At 63.7% G+C, this 11,304-nt stretch overlaps 1 protein-coding gene across 1 annotated transcript in view; it reads left to right on the top strand.

Moving 5' to 3' along the window:
• The window catches only part of ZFTRAF1 (zinc finger TRAF-type containing 1), a 14,103-nt gene extending 3,027 nt beyond the window's left edge, over positions 1 to 11,076 (top strand). The window contains exons 3-5 of the mRNA XM_004387401.2: positions 7,747 to 7,985; positions 8,578 to 8,789; positions 10,188 to 11,076. Coding sequence (XP_004387458.1) covers positions 7,747 to 7,985; positions 8,578 to 8,789; positions 10,188 to 10,579 — 843 coding nt within the window. The 3' untranslated portion in view covers positions 10,580 to 11,076. The remainder of the gene's footprint in view (positions 1 to 7,746; positions 7,986 to 8,577; positions 8,790 to 10,187) is intronic.
• Positions 11,077 to 11,304: the final 228 nt, after the last annotated feature.

Here is an 11,304-nt window from a genome sequence, read left to right as displayed (position 1 = left end):
GCCCCCAGGCACCGCGTCGGCCGGAGGCCCGGCCCGGCGGCTCCGGGGCCCGCCGCTAGGGAGCCCTCTCCTGCCCTCATATCCGCATTCTTCCCCCGGCCGGACGCCGGCACCGGTGCCGAAGCTCCTATTCTTTTTTCCGGACTTTCTCATTTTCTGCCGTGAATATCCCTTTTGCGTGCTGTGATCACCGTATCTCCTGATACGAGTCTGAATCTCTTGTGGGCTACCTAGATCCCCGTATTTTCTCCACATTGCCCCGCTGCAGCCCCTCCTCACCATCCCCATCCCACCATCTCCAGCGGACCCCAGCCAGGGCTGGTGACAGATGCACCGCCCCCTCTCTCTTAAGTCCCCTGGGCTCTCCTCTTCACCCAGAGCTTCTCTGTTCTTTTGGCAGCCACACCCCCAAGCCTATCTCTACCCCTCCTGTCCCCCTTTCCTCTGCACTCAGTTCTCTGTCTCCTGATGGAAGGCTACTGGTGGTCTTGGCCATTTCTTTATCAGAGAACATTTGAGAAGAGAGAGGACTGTTTCTTTTCCTTCCCCTGGCCATTTCCCTCACCTTGGACTGGATGAGCCATCACCATCAAGCCCCACAGTCTGGGGCACCTTTTCCAGCCACCTCCTCCGTGTCTCCTGGACCTGCTATGCCCGGTGCTGGGCTCCCCCACCCCTCCCACCTCACCCCTCCCAGCTGCTTCTTCCCCAGCCCACATAGTCAGAGGGGACTGGCCTAGGTGGGTCTTACGCAGGTGTCATACAGATGCCCCTCCAGGGAAGCAGCATAGCAGAGCTTCGACTGAGCTGATACCTGATGTGGCCCTCTCTCTTGTCTCTACCTGTGACCCTCTCCCCAGAGCCCCACTGAGGAATAAGGAGTGAGCTGGTTTTCTGGTGGCTTTCTTTGCGCTTACGGGAGCTGGGGGTGGCTGGTGGGGTTTGTCCGCTGCTTGTCTTCAAGCTGGGAGCCTGACCCACAGGCCACTTTTGTAGCTGGCGCCTTTCATAGGAGCTGGTCTGGGCTGCCACTTCGCCTACTTCTGGAGCTCCAAGTCTTTCAATTCCCTGTTGTAAGGTAGCTTGGGAGGACCCCAGTGTGCCTGGACAATGGGGAGAGGAAAGGGGTTGGAGGGAAAGTAGGTTGAGCTGTCTGGGGAGGGGGCACTGGCTCTCAACCCACCCTTCTGGGCCTCGGAAAGCTCCTGGCCAGAGGCCCTAGCTTGGGAATCCTGTGGCCTCCTGGCCCAGGGCCAGCCAGGGGAGCGTTTCTAACAGCTGCTGGCTCCCAGAGCGGCAGTCACCACCCAGCCTCAGGTTCCCTCAGGACCTGCCCACTCTCCAGCCCTTTTCCAGGAGCTTGTAATTCTCCCAGGTGGGAGAGCTCCTTGCTTGGGCCTTGAGTGAGAGCCCAGGGAGCCAAGACCATGGTGGGGGTCTCCTTGTCTCCGCTTCCCATGGGTGGGCTGGAACTGGAGCCTCACAGGAGAGAATGGGCTACACGGTGCTGGCTCTTGGTTCACTGTCTCCTGACTGTGGCTGGTCCAGCACCGCCTGTCTCTGAGCTGGCTGGTTCAAACCGGCCAGGCCTGCACTGTGCTTGGAGCTGAGCTTCTTCCTGGGCAGGCTCTGATGGGGAGTGAGGCACTGGGGCTGCCCTGACCCATGGCCTCGAGGGCTCTGCTCTGTTCCTTGGGAGCCAGCCGGGGTGAGGGACACAGGCACCGTTGCCCGGCTGTGGGCTTGGCCCCCGCCTGCCCACCCCACCACCCCACTCTCCACGTGACACCTGGGTCCCGCTTGCAGGGATGTTTCACTTCTGTCTCTAGACGCCTGGAGAAGCTCTAGGATGTGCTGTCGGTGGGACAGCCTCGCTTTTCAAAGGTTGATTGGAGCCCTGCCCCAGGCCTCATTGGCTGCACACAAACGTGACATGTTACATGGGTGGGGTGTGGGGTGAGGATGCACGGTGGAGCTGTGCTGGAAGGAGGGGCAGCTCGAAGTGACCCTCAGGTCCCAGCTCTGCTGCAGCCGGGGCCTCACTTGATCCTCACAGCGGCCCTGTAGCCAGTCACTTTTGCTGTCCCCGTTTTACTGATGGGGGCATCGAGGGGCAGGTCAGGATGGGCCTGGAGGCCCTGGGCTGTCTTGCCTGGTCGGCATCAGAGCTGGGTTTGCTCCCTCCCTGGGGGTCTGGTCTCGGATGATGTGGGCCACGCAAGCTGTCTGGGAACGTGTTGGGTCCCCCCTGCTGGCTCGGCCCCTCGTCTTAGGCTGGGTCTCTGGCTGAGTCCTGTTGATGGGCGGCCGTCTAGTGAACAGGTCTCAGGCAGGCAGTGTGTTCTGCCCCCCACTCCTGCTGGCAGTGTCCTGCCTGAACCCAGCAGAATGCAACTCGGGGGAGCACACCAGCCCCACTGTGTGCTGTGGGGGCTGGCTTATGACCAGGGGTGGGGCTGGGTGGCGCGCCCAGCTCTGGGGTGAGGAGAGGAGCGAGCGGCCGTGCCGAGCTGGTGTGCTGAGCTGGATGTGGTAACCCGGGACGTGCCCTCCAGCTCTCCCTCCATGCTGCCAGAGCTGCACAGTGTAGCACAAGCTCCTTGCTACGTGGGTGGGCAGGTTGGGGACTTCCGTCAGGTGTCACATCAAGGGCGGCATGGGCAACTGTCTCCCTGCTGTGGCCAGCACCACGCCAGGGCCACCGCAGGTACAGCAGGAGTGTCAGCTTTGATGTCCTCACGTGGCTGATGGGTGTGCCCGCTGTGACTGGCCTGACGAGGTACATGGCCACCCCCTGGAGTCCTGGGCAGGCATCAGGGCTGGCATGCAGATGGGCTGCAGGCAGGCTAGAGGCACAGCAGGGACGTCACCAGGGGCCCCCAGCCACCCAGGCTGCCAGGCAGGTGGTCAGCGCTGCACCACTGGCTCTGGGTGCAACCTGGGCTGAGTGACCCACCTCTGCTGTGGATGGTTCCTGGCGCCTGATCCTTGACTCCTCCCTGGTCTCCCCCTGCTAGCCTCATCCTCGGCACAGAGCTGGCCCTGACCCTTCCTGCTCCGTCTGAGCCCTGAGCCCTGGCACCTATGTGGAGGAAGGGACTGCACGCCTCCCACCCCACAGGATTGCTCCCTGCCCCCTATGTACCCCCTTTGCCTGGAGAGCTCTCCCATCTGTTTGCCCACCTCTGCTCTCCTTTTAGGCCTGACCGAGGCAGCCCCCACTCTGAAGCCCCCGCTCACTGCTGGGAGGATGCCCTTTCTTCCCTGGAGTGCCTCCCTCCTCCTGAACAGCGCCACTCCCACTGTCTGCCTCTTGGGGCCAGTCATGTCGTGCTCTGCCCCTTACCAGAGCTCAGTGCAGTACCTGGCCCAGGGGGGTTACCTATAGGACAGTCATGCTGTGAAGAGGGGCTGGGCAGCAGACCAGGCTGCTCTCAGGCAGGGTGGGGGCACTCAGGCTGCCAGGTCCACCAGGAATGGAGGCTGCAATGACAGCGGGCAGAGAACGCCCTGGCAGGGCCGCCCAGTCCTCTCATGGAGTGCCCTGCAGTGAGGGAGGATGGGCCCGGGGACTCAGCAGTGTCTCTGCCCAGGCCAGCTGTCCGTGTTCCTATAGTGTCTGCTCTTCTGAGTGTTGCTTAAGGAACCCCCTGTGAGGCCTCCCTGGGCCCTCGGAGGCCTCTTCTCAAGCTGCTGGGGGGTGGAGGCGGCAGCACAGAGCTACAACAGGTGTGTTCTCGGAGGTGAGGCAGGCAGTGGGAAAGAGCTAGAGTGTCCGCTTAGGTACCCAGTAACTACCCGGGCAGAGGGGAGGAGGGAGTTCTGAAGACCCTGGCCAGGTGCAGGTGGTGTTTGTGGGGGCAGGGAGGGCTGTGTCCCTGGTCCTGCTCTAGAGTGGTACTACAGCAGAAGACGAGGAAGCTGCAGGGTCCCGGGGACAGTGGGACAGTGTTTCTGATCGAAGAGGCCGAGGAGGAGAGGTTCTCCTGAGGTGAGGCTGGGGGGGCAGGAGGAAGGACAGGTGTTTTGGGGTTTGTGTTACAGGGAATCCCCCAGCTATGCTTTGGGAACACGGCCGCCGCTGAGGCCTGTGGGTTCCTGAACCCCTGGTGGGTGCCGTAGACTGCCCAGATGGGCCTGGGCATCTGTGCCCCAGGCCATTCTGGGGGCCACACCTTCCTTTAGTGGAAAAGAGTGGAGTAGGGGGTTGCCAAGCATTTGTGGGGACCTTGTACCCCTAGACGTGAAGTTGTCTTGCGCCTGCTGACCTGACCACAGGGCCACGTTGTCCCTGGGAGCAGGGGGAGGCGTTCTCCAAGGCCTGCTTACAGCCCAAGGCCTGGGGGTCAGGGCTGCTCCCCTTGGTCCCGATGGAGCATCCAGTACCCCCTTATCCTGAGAGAAGCTGGCAGAGAGGCCCCTGGCACAGGGAGGGTGGGCTGGTGTTGTCCCAGGGTGCAGGGGTGCCTCCACTGGCCTCTGGTCACTGCCCCCACTTTGCTCAGTGGGGTTGGTGCCCCCCAGGTTGGTGCCGAGGGGTTAGGGGTGGGCTTCTGCTGAAATGACAGCTCTGTGCCTGGAGTCCCTTCCAAGGTGGGAGGAGGGGCTGCGGGACAGTGGCGGTAGTGACCTCTGTTCCACGCCTGCAGCTTGCCTGGTGACATGCGCTATCCCATATCACCTCACCAGTATGCTGGGAGGCCAGCCCATCGTCGCTGCCTACAGATGAGTATGCTGAGGCCCGGGGGGAGGCAACTAGCCCACAGGCATGCTGCTGGTAAGCTGGGCTGGGTGGCCAGCAGGGCCTGCTCACAGGGCTGGCCCTTCTTCCCAGGTCTTTTGGCCTGTGTGGGGGTCCCTGCAGGGCTGCGTGGTGGGAGGTGCCAGCCCGGCCCAGCATGTGGCATGCGTGGACTCTTAGTAGCGCTACGAGCTGTGCAGTCCTGGTGCGGTAGCTCCGGGCTCAGCCTCTAGTTAGGCGGTGGCCAACAAATGGGCGGCTAGCCCCACCCTGCCCTCAGACGGCAGCCAAGGCAGTGGCCACCCTGTGGCTGGGCTGCACACACAGTCCCTGTTTTGCTCAGGAGGCCAAGGGGCCCAATGGTAGGTGGGAGGCTTTGGGGCATGGTGACCACCTTCCATGGACAGAGTTGCTGGGCTGAATGTCAGCTGGGCAGGCCCAGCCTAGCGTCCACCAGCCTGGCATTCTCAGGGTGGTTCATCCCTTGGCTGAGCCAGAGGCACCCCTGAATGTCATGCCAGCTAACGGTGTTCTAACACAGCCGAGCTGTCAGGGTTGCCGGGGTGGTGAACCCATCCCTCTCAGAGCTCACGGATTCCCTCTGGAAGCCCAGTGGGGCACAGAGGAGGGCAGGGCCAAGCCACTCAGAAGCAGCATCCCACCCACCCATGCTTCGGCCGGCCCAGAGGGCAGCCCTGTGGCCGGCGCAGGCCAGCAGCCAAATGAACTGAGCTCGTGTTGGAATCCGGAGGCTCCTGGAGGAGAGGGGCACTGTGGTGGGTGTGCCTGGGGTGAGGGGGGTCCTGGCTGGGAGCTGAGTCCCAGGGCTGGGCCTGGGAGCTCGGGGCCTGTGGCCAGCCAGGTCTGCCCTCTCCCGCTGCTGTGGGCCCTGGGACGTCCTTAGTCACTCTCAGTTCTCAGCAGCTATGCACGCCTGGGTGCAGGGGGCACAGGTACCCCAGCCCTGCTTGGGGAACTTGGGCTGAGCAGAGAGCCCTGGAGCAGCTGTGTGGCCCCTCGTCCAGGAGACATCTGCGGAGCCCCAGGCCCTGGGAGGGCGCGGGCTCTCGGTGGTGGTGACGCGGTGGCTGTCAGGAGCCTCACCGAGCACAGGGCTGTGTGTTTCAGCCTTGCTCCAAGGGCAGGCAGGCATCTGAAGTTTCTCTCTCCCCCTGCCCGGCCGCCCAGCCCTCCACTGCTTAGCTCCCGCCTTTGGAGAACAGTGACAGGCCTCGGCCTGGGCCTTGGCGCTGAGCAGTGCAGCCCTGCCTCCTTCCTGCCAGCCCACTGGGGTCCAGGACAGCCACAAAGGCCAAGGCTAGCGTGGGGCTCCGCACTGTGGGGGTAGCCCCAGGCACACAGGCCTCTCAAGCAAATGGAGGTTCGATGTCCACTCTCGGGGGAGCAGGGCCATGGCCACCAGAGGTCCTTTACCAAACAGAGCAGGTGCAAGCCCTTGGCCCCGCTCTGGCGCCTGCCTGGGCCCAATTGCCTGCCTGGGCAGTGCTGCGGTGGGGCCCTGAGCAGGGTGGTCTGGGCTCTGGTCTGTCTACTCCAGGTGGCAACAGACAGCTCTTGTGCTGACCCCGGAATGGACAGGCCAGCCAGCTGACCCTCCCTGCTCTTCCTCTGGCTCAGCCCTCACTTCCCACCGCCCAGCCAGCCTGGATTCTCCCACCGGCTGCCACAGGGCCTGTTCCTTGGGCTAAGCTGGACCTGCTTCCTTCCTCACTGGGCGCATCTTAGTTTTTGGCCTAATTCATAACTTGAGGTTTGAATGTGATGAAGTCCATGGAGTTGGTGTGACTGAGTTCTGCGAGGGAGGCCTTGGCCCCAGCTGCTTGGTGCGTAGGACACGGGGCTGCGCTCAGCCTCCACTGTGTTCTCAGGACCCTCGGCCCTGAAACACAGTAGAAGGGCAGTGAGCACTGAAGGGGCCTCGGCACACATAGGCACACACACACCCGCCCCCTGCGGTGCTGCATCCTGCTCTCCAAGCACCTGGGCCCCAAGGGACCCCTGGCCTGGTGGCTTTCTGGAGGTTCGCCCTGGCTGGTGAGGCCCAGGCCCCAGCCCAGCCCCTAGACTCCATTCTGCCCTGCCCTGGTCCCTGCACCTGCCACGGGCCAGGCTTGAGTGGGGAGCTGTCTGCTCCATAGGACACCTTGGTTCCCATGTGGGACCCTATCAAGGCCAGGGCCACAACCCCTGTGTGTCCGCTTGACAGGCACCAAGTGGGTACTTCTGGGGTGCTGAGTGAGAAAGAGCCCCGGGATAGCAGCTGCCTGCCATCCACATGCACAGGGTCCCAGAAATGGGTCCTGCCTTAGGCCCCAAAGGGGACTGGCTCCCACTACCCAATTTCACCTCACCCACGCCAGCCCAGCAGCACCAGACCTGCAGTCTCTGCTCCTGCCCCCAAAGACACCCCCTGGCCCCTGCACTTGCCCTGGCAGACCTGGCCTCCCGCCAGCCCTACAGGTGGCTGGCCTCACTGGGCAGGTGATGGAGCCAGGGACCAGGATTGGGACCCATCTGAGCGGGTGCCTACCCCTAGTGCAGATGGCCTTTCTGAAGGCTGAGAAGTGGACGTGCTTGCCCGGGCACGGGGTGGGCAGTGTCCGCCCCTCCACTTGACGGTGGCATACCATGTGCACCTCTGCGTGCTACCAGCTGGGCACTCCTGTAGTCCTGGAGTCGAGGGCTTGCCAGGCTCCAAGCCCCAGTGTGGGCAAATTGACCACCTCCTGTGGGGCCTGCCTTAGTGAAGAGTCCCGACCTCAGTCAGTGATGGAGGCCGCATCCTTGAGACGCCACATCTCCAGGGGAACTGAGTCGGCTGTCCTTGGAGGGGCCCCAGGAAGGGAGCCACGTGCACCTCTGCCACCAGCCGAGCCGTCTGCCTGGAGTCCCCAGAGGATGGTGGTCTGGCTGGAGCCGCAGCGGCGGGCACGTGCCTGGTCCTGCCAGGTCTGTGAGCGTCATGTCCCTTTCCTTTTTCGCAGTGTACTAACGGTCACTTGATGTGCGCTGGCTGTTTTATCCACCTACTAGCAGATGCCCGGCTGAAGGAGGAGCAGGCCACATGCCCCAACTGCCGCTGTGAGATCAGTAAGAGCCTCTGCTGCCGGAACCTGGCAGTGGAGAAGGCCGTGAGTGAGCTGCCCTCTGAGTGTGGCTTCTGCCTGCGCCAGTTTCCCCGCTCACTGCTGGAGAGGCACCAGAAGGAGGAGTGCCAGGACAGGTACCGCTGGCGCCACGGGCCTGCCAGTCCTCGCTGCCCCAGCCTTGGGCCACGGGCCAGAGAAGGTCCCGTCGCGGGTCCTTGGGCCTCCCCGGCCGCCACCAGGGCTCTGCGTGAGGGCAGGGTTGGGGCTGGGTCTGCACATCAGCGTGGCCGAGGTCCTGTAGCTGCAGGGTAGGCTGGGAGGGCACTCGGGCACTCACCCCGGGACACGGCTCTGAGGGGCTGCTGGAAGGCCCCAGCTGGCCCCAAGCCCCCTGCTGGGGGGGAAGCCATCTCGGTCCTGTGGCCACCAGCCCAGCCTCGGCTGGGCACTCAGTTACGCTGCTGCTGGGAAATGAGCCTGGGGGTGCAGCCATCAGGGTCACCGGCAGCACTGCCTACTGCCAAGCGGGGGGCCATCCTGCAGCTGGGGCCCCAATGGCACACTCCGTGTGTCTCCCGCCCGCCTCCGTCCCCGCCTCTGTCTCCGCCTCTGTCCCCGCCTCTGTGTCACACGGTGAGCGTGTGCTTAGGGGGTGGTGTGTGTGAGCAGGTGGGGCCCATACCCGTGGGGGTGCAGGCCCTGACCCTGCCATGCCGCTTTCCCCAGGGTCACCCAGTGCAAGTACAAGCGCATCGGCTGCCCGTGGCACGGCCCCTTCCACGAGTTGACAGCACACGAGGCCGCGTGCGCTCACCCGACCAAGACGGGCAATGAGCTGATGGAGATCCTGGACGAGATGGACCAGGGCCGCCGCAAGGAGATGCAGCTTTACAACAGCATCTTCAGCTTGCTCAGCTTCGAGAAGATCGGCTACACAGGTGAGACATCGTGCTGCCCGCTGCATGCCGCTTAGGTGGGGGCTGCTCACAGGCACTGGGGGGAGCCCCTGCGAGGGCATGGGCCATGTTGTGGGGCACGCCTTGGGCAGAAGACAGCTGGAGACAGCAGAGGGCGGGCTGGGCCCCAGGGTGCAGCCGTGTGGCTCTCACAGGCCCCTGCCATCCTCTCCACTGGCCACTGCCGAGCAGAGGGGCGTCCACTGCGAGGGGCTCCTTGGACTTGGGACAGGCGGCATCCGACCAGAAGACGGGCGCATCCGCGGGAGGCCCAGGCAGTAGGCAAGAAGATGCTCGTCGGGCCAGGTCCCGCTGGGTGGGCACTGCGGGGCCAGGCCCCTGAGGCCAGCACAAAGCTGACTGGGCTCCAGAACGAACTGAGGGTGCCGCCCTGAACTGCAGAACAAAGTGGACACCACAGCCGGGCCGGGGACTGGGCAGGCTCATGGGTCTCGTGGGCTCCCCGGCCTCCACCTGCCTTCGGACGTGCTGGGGGCCAGGGCCCAGGACGAGCCCAGCGGAGAGGGGCACGGAACACCTGCTGACGCCAGCCTGCACAGGGACGCCGACCTCCACTGTCCACCACGCCAGCGGCCAGCTCATGGCCTGGGTGGTCATGGGCAGCCAGTAGCCAGTCACACCTCACTGCTTGGGCCAGCCCATTAGATGTGGGCTGTACGTGCCTGGGTAGTCGAGGGCCCACATCGCCTGAGACAGCAGCGGAGGCCACGGCCCCAGGTGGGTGCCGTGGCCCAGGCGGTCCGGGCCTCGTGGGGTCCGGGTGGCTGGGCATGTGACTGCTGCGGGGCTGGAGGCCCTGTCTGTGCAGGAAGGACTGGTCACCCGGGCGATGGCTCCTCTACCATGGACTCGCCAGCCATAGGCTGTGGGCAGAGCTGAGAGGACTCTGCAGAAGGCAGGGGCTGCCATTGCCTCATGGACCCTCCGAGACAGCCCCTAGCTGGAGGCTGGCCCTGGGTGTAGCTCGCTGTGCAGGCAGGGTGGGTGCTGGGCGTCTGCCCACCAGCTTTGCTGGCAGCTCTGTATCGGAACCAATAAAGCGCACTTGTTCTCAGAACTGCACCCTGTCTGTGTGTCTGCTTGCCCCACCCCGTGGGCAGAAGCCTCTCCCCTGCCTGGGCTGGGCCTGGGGCGAGGGGACCATGTTGTCAGGGGCCCCCTGGCCCTGGGCACTCACCTCTGGCAGCCTCCAGGCCAGTTTCCATGATCTCTGTCTGCAGTTGTTTCCCTCAAGGCGTGTGTCCGCGCCCGTTTCTTTGCCATTTGGCCAGTAGAACACGGTGAATGTCCTCCGGTAAGTGCTCCTCCTGCCTGCCCTGCCCGCTCTGACTGCTACCCCTGCCCTGTCTGTCTCCGCAGAGGTCCAGTTCCGGCCGTACCGCACGGACGACTTCATCACGCGCCTCTACTACGAGACGCCGCGGTTCACGGTGCTGAACCAGACGTGGGTCCTGAAGGCACGGGTGAACGACTCGGAGCGCAACCCCAACCTCTCATGCAAACGCACACTCTCCTTCCAGCTTATCCTCAAGAGCAAGGTCAATGCGCCCTTGGAGTGCTCCTTCTTGCTGCTCAAGGGCCCTTATGACGACGTGAAGATCAACCCCGTCATCTACCACTTTGTGTTCACCAACGAGAGCAACGAGACCGACTACGTGCCGCTGCCCATCACCGACTCGGTGGAGTGCAACAAGCTGCTGGCTGCCAAGAACATCAACCTGCGGCTCTTCCTGTTCCAGATCCAGAAGTAGCCGCCATGGCAGCCACACCGGGCCCACCGCAGACCTGGGCCGCCGCATCTCACACCCGGTCATTTCAGCATAAGGAGGAAACCACGAACCAAAACACATCGGGAAAAGTCTGCATGCATGTGGGACACGTGGCAGCCACGCCTCCGCCCCGCCCTGCCTGCGAGTGGCAGAGGGGATGCCTGAGCCCTGGAGGGTCGCAGGGCGGGTGCACCAGGAGTGGCCTGGACTATGCTTCCGGCGGCAGGGCAGCGCAGCGCAGCCTCCGGCGGCTCCGCGCTCAGCTCCGGGCTGGCTCGGGTCCTTGCTGACTCCAGAAGGCGTATTTGGTTGCAATTAAAAAGGCTCCCTTGCTTCCTACTTTCTGTTTTGTTGGAGGGGAAGGTGTGGCCGTGAGTGGACAGTGTGGAAGCCCAGCTCTGGTGTGGCCTGGAGCCCAACGGCACATAGGACGCCACAGGAGCCAGCCTGCCCCACTCAGCACCTGCGCCCTGTGTGCCCCCCCGAGAGACTTGAGATACCACCCCCACCTTGTCACAGGGCGTGAACAGCAGGAGAGCTGGGCGGTCCACGGCTCTGGAGGGGACTGACCAGGGCCGCCTGTCCAGCCCACCCAGGGAGGCAGGACAGGCTGCCAGGGCTCAGCAGACGTTTTCGGAATGCAGGGTGAAATTCTGTCTCTTCCTAGGAAAAAATTAAACTCTTTTCAGGCTCTTCTATAAATTATG

The sequence above is a fragment of the Trichechus manatus genome, unplaced genomic scaffold (assembly GCF_000243295.1).
Source record: "Trichechus manatus latirostris isolate Lorelei unplaced genomic scaffold, TriManLat1.0 scaffold00185, whole genome shotgun sequence".
NCBI classification, from domain to species: Eukaryota; Metazoa; Chordata; class Mammalia; order Sirenia; family Trichechidae; genus Trichechus; species Trichechus manatus.
The sequence above is the reverse complement of the archived record's forward strand: the minus strand, read 5'-3'. Positions and strand labels throughout refer to the sequence as shown.